A 13,419-nucleotide genomic window follows, 5' to 3' on the forward strand; every position below is an offset into this window, starting at 1 on the left:
TTCTTACTGGAACTACAATGTCCATACAGAAGTTGATGTAGTCAGTAGTGCAGTCAACAACCTCCTCTATGTTCTCACTATGTGATCCCTACAGGATATCCCAGTCCGTAGTTCCAAAGCAGTCTCTCAAAGCCTGCTTTGCCTCAGGGGGACCACTTCCTGAATGAGCGTGTGGTTGTAGGTAGCTCCCTCACTCTTGGTTTGTAGTGAGGCTGAAGCAGAACCAGGTTATGATCTGCTTTCCCAAGCGCAGGCAGTGGGGTGGTGCTGTGAGCATCTTTAACGTTTGAATACAGTAATACTACATTATTAATACATTAAGAGGAGGTCCCTGGGAAAAAGGGTGGAAGGTGCTAGAACAGGTGTGTGCTGGTTCACCATGTGTTGGCACAAGAAGGAACAGCACATGGTAAATGAGCAAGTAGAGGTGAACGAGAGTGAAGGAGCATTGTGCTTCAGGCCTTAACACTGAAGTAGAAGACGAGCAGTCTAAAGGAGTTAAACAAGTCTGATTGCGTTTAGAAAGTTGAGGCGTCTCCCATTGCTAGAACAGTAGGAGTTTAGTTGGAAGGCAATTAATAAAGGCTCATCAATTTCAAACTAGAGGTCAGTGCAGGACTGCCCGCCTACTCCTGTATACATTTGGCCCCATTTGTCCCCATTTGTCCTGATCCTGCCCGCAAAAACAAATTGCGTCCGTATGTAAAAACTTATGTATGGCTGATAAGATTATTAAACATGATCGTATACAAGGAGGGGGCTGAAGGTTTCTTCTCTTTATTCCAGTTGTCCTTTTCACTTTTTTGCGATGATTCTGCTTTATCAGTATTTAATGTGAATCTCCGATGGGATTTGAATAATCATTTCTGAGCACAAGTGTGCACACTTTTCACAGAAATAAAAAGAGCAGTGTAAGCAGTGTCTTGTTAAAAAATTTTAAGAAGGTAAGCGTTTACTATTCCATTTATAGTTAAATTAAGTACGACCCCGGGTCCTCCCTTTGTGGAGAGCGATTTGAGTAGTGAGAAAAGCGCTAGATAAATATAAAGAATTATTATCTATGTTATTAATTGCTATTCATTCCAGTAAAATGGAAAAGTTCTTTTCTGACATGGAAGGTACCAGCCGGCATATTACTGCTAGCAAACACTCCCCACTTTCAAAAACTATGGGAAATTTATAAAATATATATTTTTTTTATTACTTACTGCTTATCAAAACATGCACATTGCAACTAAGCAAAGCAGCTTTGTAATTTATGGCAGCATCTCCGCATCTGCTTGTTTACTCTGAGAGGAAAGAGGGTGTACCTAACAGCTGGCCAGTAAACTCCACTGCACTCTTTGATTTAGTGCAGTTGCCTTAAGGCAGGGTTATTACAAATTATTATAAATTTTTGTTTCTGCGCAGTTGCAATGCTCCTCTCCTTCTGTATGTTATATAGATATTTATATAGATATAGATACAGTGCATCCGGAAAGTATTCACAGCGCATCACTTTTTCCACATTTTGTTATGTTCCTGCCTTATTCCAAAATGGATTAAATTCATTTTTTTCCTCAAAATTCTACACACAACACCCCATAATGACAATGTGAAAAAAGTTCACTTGAGATTTTTGCAAATTTTTTAAAAATAAAAAAATTGAGAAAGCACATGTACATAAGTATTCACAGCCTTTGCCACGAAGCTCAAAATTGAGCTCAGGTGCATCCTGTTTCCCCTGATCATCCTTGAGATGTTTCTGTAGCTTAATTGGAGTCCACCTGTGGTAAATTCAGTTGATTGGACATAATTTGGAAAGGCACACACCTGTCTATATAAGGTCCCACAGTTGACAGTTCATGTCAGAGCACAAACCAAGCATGAAATCAAAGGAATTGTTTGCAGACCTCCAAGACAGGATTGTCTCGAGGCACAAATCTGGGGAATGTTACAGAAAAGTTTCTGCTGCTTTGAAGGTCCCAATGAGCACAGTGGCCTCCATCATCCATAAGTGGAAGAAGTTCGAAACCACCAGGACTCTTCCTAGACCTGGCCGGCCATCTAAACTGAGCGATCGGGGGAGAAGGGCCTTAGTCAGGGAGGTGACCAAGAATCCGATGGTCACTCTGTCAGAGCTCCAGAGGTCCTCTGTGGAAGAGAAGAACCTTTCAGAAGGACAACCATCTCTGCAGCAATCCACCTATCAGGCCTGTATGGTAGAGAGGCCAGACGGAAGCCACTCCTTAGTAAAAGGCACATGGCAGCCCACCTGGAGTTTGCCAAAAGGCACCTGAAGGACTCTCAGACCATGAGAAAGAAATTCTTTGGTCTGATGAGACAAAGATTGAACTCTTTGGTGTGAATTGCCAGGCGTCACATTTGGAGGAAACCAGGCACCGCTCATCACCCAGGCCAATACCATCCCTACAATGAAGCATGGAGGTGGCAGCATCATGCTGTGGGGATGTTTTTCAGCGGCAGGGACTGGGAGACTAGTCAGGATAAATGGAAAGATGACTGCAGCAATGTACAGAGACATCCTGGGTGAAAACCTGCTCCAGAGCGCTCTTGACCTCAGACTGGGGCGATGGTTCATCTATCAGCAGGGCAACGACCCTAAGCACACAGCCAAGATATCACAGGAGTGGCTTCAGGACAACTCTGTGAATGTCCTTGAGTGGCCCAGCCAGAGCCCAGACTTGAATCCGATTGAACATCTCTGGAGAGATCTTAAAATGGCTGTGCACCCGACGCTTCCCATCCAACCTGATGGAGCTTGAGAGGTGCTGCAAAGAGGAATGGGGCGAAACTGGCCAAGGATAGGTGCGCCAAGCTTGTGGCATCATATTCAAAAAGACTTGAGGCTGTAATTGCTGCCAAAAGGTGCATCGACAAAGTATTGAGCAAAAGGCTGTGAATACTTACGTACATGGGATTTCTCAGTTTTTTTATTTTTAATAAATTTGCAAAAACCTCTAGTAAACTTTTTTCACGTTGTCATTATGGGGTGTTATGTGTAGAATTCTGAGGAAAAAAATGAATTTAATCCATTTTGGATAAGGCTGTAACATAACAGAATGTGGAAAAAGTGATGTGCTGTGAATACTTTCCAGATACACTGTATATAGAGATATAGAAATCTATAGATATAAAATAAAAGATATACTTTAGAAGGAGAAGCTTTGGGCTGAGAAATGTTTTTCCCTTGTTTCTGGAAAGGTATGCTACTCTATTTTTTGATAAGAATATGACAGATTATAAAGTCAGAATATTTTTATTGTGCAAGGCTATGAATATTGTAAATAGTTTTTTCCTGTGAATAATATATTGTAAATAGTTTCATATGTTTAATAGTTCTATAATGTTTAAGTTTAACTTCTGTTAGTGAAGCAGCACTACAAGAATACAGGAAACTAACTTATTTTTGAGAAAAGTTAAATTAAAATAACTGAATTTTTTTCCCATCAGTTTTTTTTTACACCACTTTATGGAGAGTAGTATTGATAAGAGCATAGATAAGGTTAATCAGTGTTGATATCAGTATCAATAAAATCCGAATGATACCCTTCCCTAGGATTGAATTCTACAAAAATGACAAATCTGATATGCTTTGCTGCTTCTTTTTGCTTTTTCAGTTAGTTATTACGTCATTTATCTTGGCAAAGAATTATGCTTGTAGAGTGTGATTTGGAACAAATCAAAATGGACTGAGTGCAAAAATGTCTTAGAAGTGCTTGATAGATTTCTTGTGAGTTGCACAAGATTAAAAATTATGGCTTCAATTTGGTGCTTTAAGGAAATTTCTATAAATATTTTGAGTCAATTGACAATTGTTATTTACATTGATTGATGTGGCCTGCCAATTGACGATGGATGATGTCATTGACTATCGTCTCAGTCCTAATGGGTAACCCTGTTGGGAACACGTATCTTCATTCAACATAGTTCTAAGAAACATTGACGTAAACAAGTACCCACACCATACCAAGGTTACAATAATAGGAAGGAGTAGTTCAAACACAATAATGCTCATATGTGTACATGGTGCCACAGCCGTGTTTTACCAATAGTCATTGATAATTTTTGCAATCTGATATCTGAGGCCATATGTTCTCAACACTGAGGTGCTGAGATGTCAGCTGATTATACATTGGAGATCTACAGGCTCAGATGGCTGAAGTGTCTGCTGGGCAGAGCTACTAAACTCAAAGGTTATAAGGGTTTGTTGGGAACAAGTCAATGAGTCTCTGAAAGGTACGAGTTCAACTCTCTATCCCTGCACATTGGCAGAGGTTAGAAGACATAGATTGCTTATGGACTATGTTAAAAACCTTACTAGTGGAGGAAGGTGATCACTTTGTAGAGAGGGTGATTGTTGCAGTCAGAGCAGCAACCTTACTAATATCTAGTTCACAGCAGAGATAAGATGAGCAGGCTTTTAATTTAGAGTTATCAAAAGATGTCCAGATTTGTACCATCATGCCAGATTGACAGCACTTGTAGTTTGAAGCTAGAATACTAATTTGGTAAGAGGTAATGGTTATTCTCTCCTCACACATGGGAAAACTACATAAACAGTCATAGTCTGTGTGTGAATCACACCTAGGCTGCCAGCTTAGAAGCACACACATACTCTAACTCAGTTTTCTTCTCACTGTCCAAAACAAAACCTTACACAGGCCTGATGCAAGCAAGCATAGTTAAAAGCATGATGGTGTTCTTTGAGGGATAATTTACAACTTGCTTCAGCTCCGCCCCCCCCATGCTAATAATAAATAATTTGATAGTCCAGAGGTAAAGGTGGTGCAGAAACAATAATATGCTGCAATGGTACTCAAGATATTGTTCACAAAAGTTCAGATACTTAACTGCATTTGGTACAGGAACTTCAGAATATTGTAATACTATGAATTGAAGACTCACTTCCTTGCCTAGTTATATAGTTTCATTCATTTGATGTCTTGGTGGTGTTATAGAATGTGGTCTGAGAGAGGTGTACAATTAAAACTAACTGGAAAGTATGCTTTACATTTGATCAAATCTGGGGTGTTTTAGTAAGAAGAACAGTAGCTCACTGGTTCAGTTTAACAAACTTGGTGATGGAAAACCAAAAGTACTGCAGCTGGAACTTAAATAATATATAGGGACGTCTTCAGTTCAAAGATTCATCACATTTGAATTCCTTTCTCCCTTGTGCATGAGAGTATTTTCTCGGATTTTCTTGTTTGGACCTTGAAGTTCTATCCATCAAAATCATGAACAGTAGAGGAAACAAGATGCTTACTTGGCATAGTTCAATGTTCATGTCTTGCTCTGTAGAAATACTTTGTTTTCTTCCTTTTTAAAAACAGGAGCCACCAACCCATTCTGCCAGTCCCTAAGGCACTGTCCATGTAATACTGAAGGGAATTATTAGCCAAAGCACCTTATAGTATCCTGTGTTTTCACTATTTCATGTCAGATCTTACAACTTTGCCACTTTGGAGCTTATCAGCATTGTGCATGGTGGTGAGGGACCATGTGAAATCCACATTTGTGCCCGAGAACTAACTTACTCTTCCTATAGCGTCCATTAATTTCAAATGCTCACAACCCCCCCAAATTACTAAAATACCTCCATTTACACAACATATACTGTGGAGTTACAAAGCATATTTCATTTAGACAGGGTGACAAACAAATTAAAATTGGAGCTGAGAATAAAGAATTTTTATGTTGATATTTCTTTACTTTGCTTGCTTCAAGTGGGTAAACCATACTGACTTTTTGATATCTGGCTTTACATTTAGATAGCTGTTAAGACCAAGAAATAAGCTAAAAAAATGGAAAATGGTCAGAGTAACAGTCTAAACTCAATTCTTGGCAGGCTTTAATGGGAAGAAAGTTTAAGGAATGATTTCTGAGACATCAGTCTCTGGCTGACTGCACCATGTGTATCGTATCATTGCCATGAAAGGCCAGACACCTCCGTAAGAAAAACTAAAAAAAAACAAAATACACAAAACAAAGTAAAAGTGTGGTCAACTGTTTTTGCATGTAGCAGACAACTGAAGTTATGGTTACAGTTTTTATTTTCCTAGCTTTGTATGTAATAAGCCTGTTGTAACAGTGCATTTATTTTGCAGAGAGAGTGATTGAGCAAGTCCGTTTCAAATTCTGAGTTTTCTGTGCTTTGTTCTTCAGTTGCTGGGATATACTGCCAGACTGTTGAAATGTTTCTAATTTATTTTCACTAAAATAACATTCTGATGTCATGCAAGTTTTGACATAGTAAGATACAGTTAGACCTTTATAAAACTGATCACACATTAAGATAGAAAAACCAGGCGGTTTTGATCACTGGTGGTGTTGGAAACAGTGGTGACAGCTGTGTACTTATTTTAATGTTAATTCATAAGTTAATCCACATATTTTTGTGTTGGACATGTAGTGACTGTCATTATTTATGACAAATACTTTTAATTTTAGGTTCATAATTTAATGTTTACTTATATTGTGTTTGCTAGACATAACAAACAAAATCAAGAGGGAAGACTCTTGGAGGGGAATCTGTGGTGGTGGCCAGATAGCCAGTCCCTACCATCTACAGTATTAGTGCAGAACCACTTCAACCACCGCTATCAGTGTGAATTGCTTTGAGTAGGTTATAAAAGTGATATAAAAATGCAGTTCATTATTATTATTAATATTTTATTAGCTGATGTTCAACCACTGGATCACACAGTAGATAAGCAACACTGTTAAGTTAAATGCAAAAAGTGACATCACTCATCTTGGGCTCTTGCCATTATTCAGCCAAAGGAGTTTGCCATTTACTGCATGAACAGAAACCACCAAGTAATCAGCAAGCACAAAGGAATAGGTGAACAATATGGTGAACAATGGAATGAAATGGTGTGGATATAATCTCCACATCCTGCTCACTGAATCTAGATAACCTCACCATAACACTGTCCACCCTTTTATTTACTGAGGGTGTTCTCTTCCTGCCGTTATTAGTCATTTTCATTCAACCTCGAGGCAAATTGTAAGCGACACACATTGAAATCCATGGCATTATCAAACCTCCCACCCAAAAGCCATTTCAGTTATTTTAATTTCTTATTTTGTCTTTTATTTTTCTTGATTATGTAAAGCACTTTGAGCTACTTTTTGTATGAAAATGTGCTATATAAATAAATGTTGTTGTTGTTGGTATGAGGACGAAGAAAGCAGGTTTATGTACTGCTTTGACCTTTTACATTGGGATATATTGAGATATTAAAGAGTGATAAAAATGCAGGTATAACAGACAGTAATTGTGTATAATGTTAACGTTTACCCCCCGAGTGGAATTGAAGAGTCGCATAGTGTGGGGGAGGAACGATCTCCTCAGTCTGTCAGTGGAGCAGGACGGTGACAGCAGTCTGTCACTGAAGCTGCTCCTCTGTCTGGAGATGACACTGTTTAGTGGATTGCAGTGGATTCTCCATGATTGACTGGAGTCTGCTCAGTGCCTGTCACTCTGCCACGGATGTCAAACTGTCCAGCTCTGTGCCTACAATAGAGCCTGCCTTCCACACCAGGTTGTTCAGGCGTGAGGCGTCCCTCTTCTTTATGCTGCCTCCCCAGCACACCACCGTGTAGAAGAGGGATGACAGGTGGTGCACTTTGGTAGTGAGACATAAATCTGTGACTGTTTACTTAAATGGATGAAGTCGTATAACTGCCAAGGTGGTATCATAGCAACAACCTGACTTTGAACATGAGCAAAAGAAAAGTGCTTGTAGTAGTATTCATGGACACAAACTGTGAACTTGTTATCCACTTAAGTTTTAATGGAACTGAAATTGAAAAAGTTGCCAGCTTTAGGTTTTTGAGAGTTTGCATTTCTAATGACCTGCTTTGGTCTGGGAACAAAAGTGCCCTTTTCTTTCTGAGGTGTCTGAAGTGATGGGGGATTCCTTTGGTTTTATGTACTTAGAAGCAGTGAGAACATCCTTGCCTTATGGGATTACCATTTGGTACAGCAACATATCTTCTTGGGAGAAGGTAGTGGTGAGTTTGGCCCAGGCTCTCAATAGCTGTGGCCTCATAGAAATTGAACAGCTCTATAAGGACCACTGCATGATAGAATTTTGGCCATAGTGGAGGACAATGTCACCTCACTGCCTTGAGGCAAGAATTACAAGGACTTTTTGGGCACTCACTTTTAGATTCTTCAGTAGCACTTATCTGCAAGCATTTGGACTGTTGAGTACACTTGGTTATGCACCTCAGTCCACATGTACAAAATACACTTCATTATAATTATTTTACATCTACAGGAATTGTGTGTTCTTTGTATATTGTCTCTTTATATATTTTATATATATATATATATATATATATATATATATATAATTACTGTAGAAATACTTAATTCATGACTTCCATAAGAAGAATTCCATTGTACTAATTAATGTTACTACTTAACAATTGCAATGAAAGCACAACTTCATTGTTTTCATCATTTACATTGCAGAATTCAAGTGAATGACCAGATTGTTGAAGTGGATGGCATCAGTCTTGTTGGTGTTACACAGTTTTTTGCTGCAACGGTCTTGAAGAACACTAAAGGCACAGTCAAGTAAAAGCAATTTTTTATTAGTATGTTTCTTGGAAGCATTTGGGGAAAACGGTTCAGCAGTAAATATGCAACCGACTGCAACATTTGACAAGAAAATTAGGTCACAGTTTAAAAACTGATTTTTGTCATCTCTATTGTTTGCAGTTCAATGGTATTCCCATTAATATTGGTGTGTTTTTAAATTTTTGTATTTTTATTCTTTTTTTGAAAAAGATATACCAATGATATTTATTTTTCAATATACATTACGTGTTAAGGACAGATGTATGCCCATAAGACTCACAAACCCTGCTACGAAGAAAGTGAATTTTAGCAGGATCTTTAGGACGTTTACAGTTAACTCCCATATTATATATTACTGCATTTGTTCATTGTTTGCTTTTTACTGTATTCAGAGAGCTTTTTTAACCTCCCCTCTCTCTTTTAGATTTCTTATTGGCCGAGAAAAGCCTGGCACACACAGTGAAGTGGCTCGTCTCATTAGTGAGACATTAGAGCAGGAAAAAAGTCAGCTGTTGGAGGATGACTATGATCAATCCACGGAAGAGGCAAGTCTGATACTGCTAAGTACTTTAATTTATCAGCTAGTGATAACTTCAGCAGCTTTATTACAGGTCTTTAAAGAAAACATTACTGGATTATAGAACTTGGTAATATGATTTTTTCAATTTGATATCCTCTTTAATGAAAGGATGGGTGTCTTTGTATCTGTCCAGTTAGAATGTCTGTTATATGTCAATTGGTATGGGATTTGTTAAAGCAGTGCTAATGTTTGTGAATCGGCATTTGTTGGAACGACAAATTCAATGTATTTTATTACTACAAATGTTTGTGATGCACTATCTGTTGGGATTACAGATGCAGTACGATTTATGACTGCATGCATTACAAAAGACATCCCAATATATGGTGCACTGTAAGCCTTAACACTGAGGTCTGCATTGATTACTTGGAATTCAACCCATCTTAGACAGTTACCATGGCTAGTTTGGGAAGAATAATGTGCAAAAGCCAATATCACGATGTTCATCACTTTTATTTGATTCTTCGCAGCTTCTGAATGTTAAATATAGCATTTCAATCATACCACCTGCAGTTGACAGTTGGTTATCCCCCGACACTCAATCAATCAATCAAATTATTTATAAAGCACATTTAAAAACAGAATTGTACCAAAGTGCTTTACAAAGAAACGGGTAAGGCTACTATAAAGCAACCAATTTAATAAAACAGTAAAAACTTTGAACATCTATCCTCCCCGTCCCGACGACCTTACCCACCGTAAAAGGCGGAGGAGAAAAAGGTTTTTAATCGAGTCTTTAAAACCTCAATAAAATGAGAAGATCTGATACGGAGTGGCAGATTGTTCTAAATTCTTGGAGCAATAACTGAAAAAGCCCTGTCACCCTTAAACTTTAGCCGTGATCTAGGAACTGCATGGAGTAATCGAGCAGATGACTTCAAAACTCTCGTTCCTGATAGGGGATGAATGAGATTGCAGTTGTATTTAGGGTCGATGCCATGCAAGGCCTTATAAATAAACAATAAAACTACTTCATCTGAAATCTCACCAACAACCAGTGGAGGGAGGCCAATATGGGTGAGAGATACTCTTTTGCTGGTGCTAGTCAGACATTTAGCTGCTGCATTTTGTACCAGTTGAAGTCACAACAGGGCAGATTTGGGCAATCCCCCATATAAGGAATTGCAATAATTAAGCCTAGATGTAATAAAAGCATGAATCACTGTTGCCTGATCCTTCTGTGAAAGGAAGGATTTTAACTTTGAAATTTGCCTCAGTTGATAAAAGCTGGATTTTACTACCACAGAGATTTGTTTGTCAAAGCTCAAAGACATATCAAGGATGACACCCAGATTCTTGACATCATTACGAATCTTTGCCATCAATGAGCCTAAATGAGTGCCAGCTTCATTAGCAGAAGAAATTGGGCCAAAGATAATGACCTCAGTTTTATTTTCATTTAGTTGGAGGAAATTTTGCAGCATCCAGTTTTTAATATCATCAATACTCTTATCAGCCTCTTTACAAATGAAATGATGTTTAATATAAAGCTGAGTATCATCAGCAAAACAGTGGTAATTGACGTTGTGTTTTTGAAATAAGGGAGCAAGTATAAGGCAAATAATAATGGTGCCAGAATTGAACCTTGTAGTATGCCTTGAGTGAGCAGAGCTGGCTGGGAAAAGTTATCACCTATGTGTACCAACACAGATCTAACATTTAAGTAGGGTGCAAACCATTTAATAATAATAATATTTCAGTGCACATCCTTAAATACCAACTTCATTCTCAAGCCGTTTAATAGAACCCCATGGTCCACTGTATCAAAAGCTGCACTAACGTCCAGCAGTACTAAAATAGCACAGTAGCCCAAGTGCAAGGTTAGTAGAATATCATTTGTCACCTTCAACAAAACAGATTCTGTACTACAAAGTTTTTTAAAGCCAGATTGAAATACATCTCATTATTTTCTTCCAAATATGAGGTGCATCCAAAAAGGAGGTGCTTACCCTGTGTACTGTGTGTGAATCCCAATGCTCCAGTGCAGTGACGGGGACTATGTGTTGTAAATATGGCACTGAGGTCCTGACTCTCTATGGTCATTAAAGATCCCTGGGCATCTTTCATAAAGTAGGGTTTATCGTAATGCCCTGGCTAAATTGCCCATCGTGGCCTTGTCCATTCTGGCCTCCTAATCATCCCGTGTCACTGACTATCTCTCTGTCTTTACCCCTTCACCACCTAAATAGCTAATGTGTGGTGAGCATACTGGTGTAATAAGGGCTGCTGTTGCTTGTTCCAGGTGGGTGCTACACATTAGTGGTAGCTGATGTGGTTTCCCTTTGTCTGCGGAAAGTGCTTTGAGTAGTGAGAAAAGTGTAAATTTAGTATACATTATTTTATTAACCTGCTTTATCTTCATCATTCTTTCCAAGTATGTTTATTTTGACTTCACCCATGTTGTTTGGCAATAAATAAGTGTTATTCAATCTTGGTATATGGGCTAAACTGCATTACAGTCATTTTATTTTAGTTTTGGGTTTGTATTTTTGTATAGCAAGTGAATTGTGCTTCCTAATTACAATAATGGGTCTTCAACATATAGCACATTTAATTTACACTAACGTTTATAAATTTGTTGTTCCGTTGATCTTTAAATCTATTAATATCCCTGGAGGAAGTCAAATGGACATCCGTATTACTTTTTGTGCAGGAGTTAGTAATAAATGAGGTGGATTGGTGGCTCTGTGGCTAGGGATCTGTGCCGGCAATCGAAAGGTTACTGGTTTGAACCCTGTAGATGCCAGAAGTTATTCCACTCTGTTGATGCCGGAAGTGATTCCACTCCGAACCTGCAATTGCTCCATCCTGAATATAATATCCCCCCCTTGCAAGAAGTTACTCCAACTTGCAGGGAAAACTTGGGGCACTCCAGCCACTGTAAAAAAAAACCTCATACTCATCCATTCCATTCAAAGTAGTGTGGTGCTGGGGTGTCACCTGTTGCACAGCTGTGCTTAGGTCCTAATTTGGGTTCCTGAGGTGGTTCATTGTGTAGTGTGTACAGCAACACACTGTATCAGTGCATGTTCCCAACCCTTAGTAACAAATAAGGTTAGTGAAGAAATATTAAAGAATTAAATTTCATGAGATTTTATAATGCCAGATTTTAATAGGGAGATGTTACTTCACTGTTCTTTGGGATTGACAGTTAAATTATTGGGTAGTTTAAACTACTTAATTTCCACTGAAATATCACCACTCTCCTTGGAATTTCAAGTGCCCGTTATTGATTACAACCGGGTGCAGGCACTTTAAAGGACCTATCCATACTGTACAGAAATAAGTATTCAAGAAGCCGTTAAGAGCACTAGATAGAATATAAGTGTTGTCCAATATCAAAGTACTTTCTGTATTGGGGAATCTTTAAAAATAAATGCATGCATGAATCATACACCCTATTTAATAGTGATGCTCTGATTTTTCACTACTAAAGACTCGATTAGTAAATTGGCCGATCACAAAAGATTTTTTTTTTTCCCATCACCTGCTTTTCTAGGCTTTACAGAATATATTTGTTGTGTTCCTTTACTCAAGGTATTATGGTTGTTGAGCTGTTGTCTTTTTTTTTTGTTGTTGCTGCAAATCTCCTATAAAACAGAAAGCAGCAAGGCAGGCTTTACCAGAGAGAAAATGTTGCAATATTAGCCTTTACATTAAAGAAAGTGGAGTAATAAACTGAGGAAGAAAAATGGAGAAATCATCCCATGCATTCAGAAAAATGGCAAGCTTTAATGAATTCAAAGAGATTTCCTTTTAGCAGACTTGGTGGATGTTCTGCTGAGCAAGTTTCTAACAATTGTAACTCTATCAGGAGATTTAATATTTACATGTTGAAAAATTATGGGTCTTCTAAGATGCTTGTGATTTGTAGAAGTGGCCTCCTGATTGTAACTTGAACTTGAATTGTTATTGGATGTTTTTACTAGACATAGAGTGATCAAATCACATGCCTTTTGAGCACTAACATACAGGCATGTGATACCTGGTATCTAAAACCCTAGTAACTTGGGTTGAAGGTTATTTTACTTTATGGTTTTGTCATATAACTTAAGTGTTTTGGACTATTGACTGGAAAGCAGAACTGTAGTCATTGGACCTTTAAGTTAAGAAGTAGATTATTGATGATTATTGGAAGCTTTTTTAATATGTAATGGTGGAAGCTGCATTTTTTACTAAAACAGATTGTGGTGTTCTTCTATAAATTATGCTTGAGAAATACATAAGAATGTGTAGGAACAGA

The 13,419-nt window shown here is 38.2% G+C and overlaps 1 protein-coding gene across 4 annotated transcripts in view; it reads left to right on the forward strand.

Annotated features, from left to right (window-relative positions):
• ppp1r9ala (protein phosphatase 1 regulatory subunit 9A-like A) overlaps window positions 1–13,419 on the forward strand; it is a 138,686-nt gene that overhangs the window by 62,975 nt on the left and 62,292 nt on the right. For all 4 annotated transcript variants that reach the window (XM_028806289.2, XM_028806290.2, XM_028806291.2 and 1 more), the window contains exons 5-6: window positions 8,489–8,593; window positions 9,021–9,141. In XM_028806289.2, the coding sequence (XP_028662122.2) occupies window positions 8,489–8,593; window positions 9,021–9,141 (226 nt within the window). The remainder of the gene's footprint in view (window positions 1–8,488; window positions 8,594–9,020; window positions 9,142–13,419) is intronic.

Source organism: Erpetoichthys calabaricus, chromosome 8, assembly GCF_900747795.2.
Source record: "Erpetoichthys calabaricus chromosome 8, fErpCal1.3, whole genome shotgun sequence".
Lineage (NCBI taxonomy): Eukaryota > Metazoa > Chordata > Cladistia > Polypteriformes > Polypteridae > Erpetoichthys > Erpetoichthys calabaricus.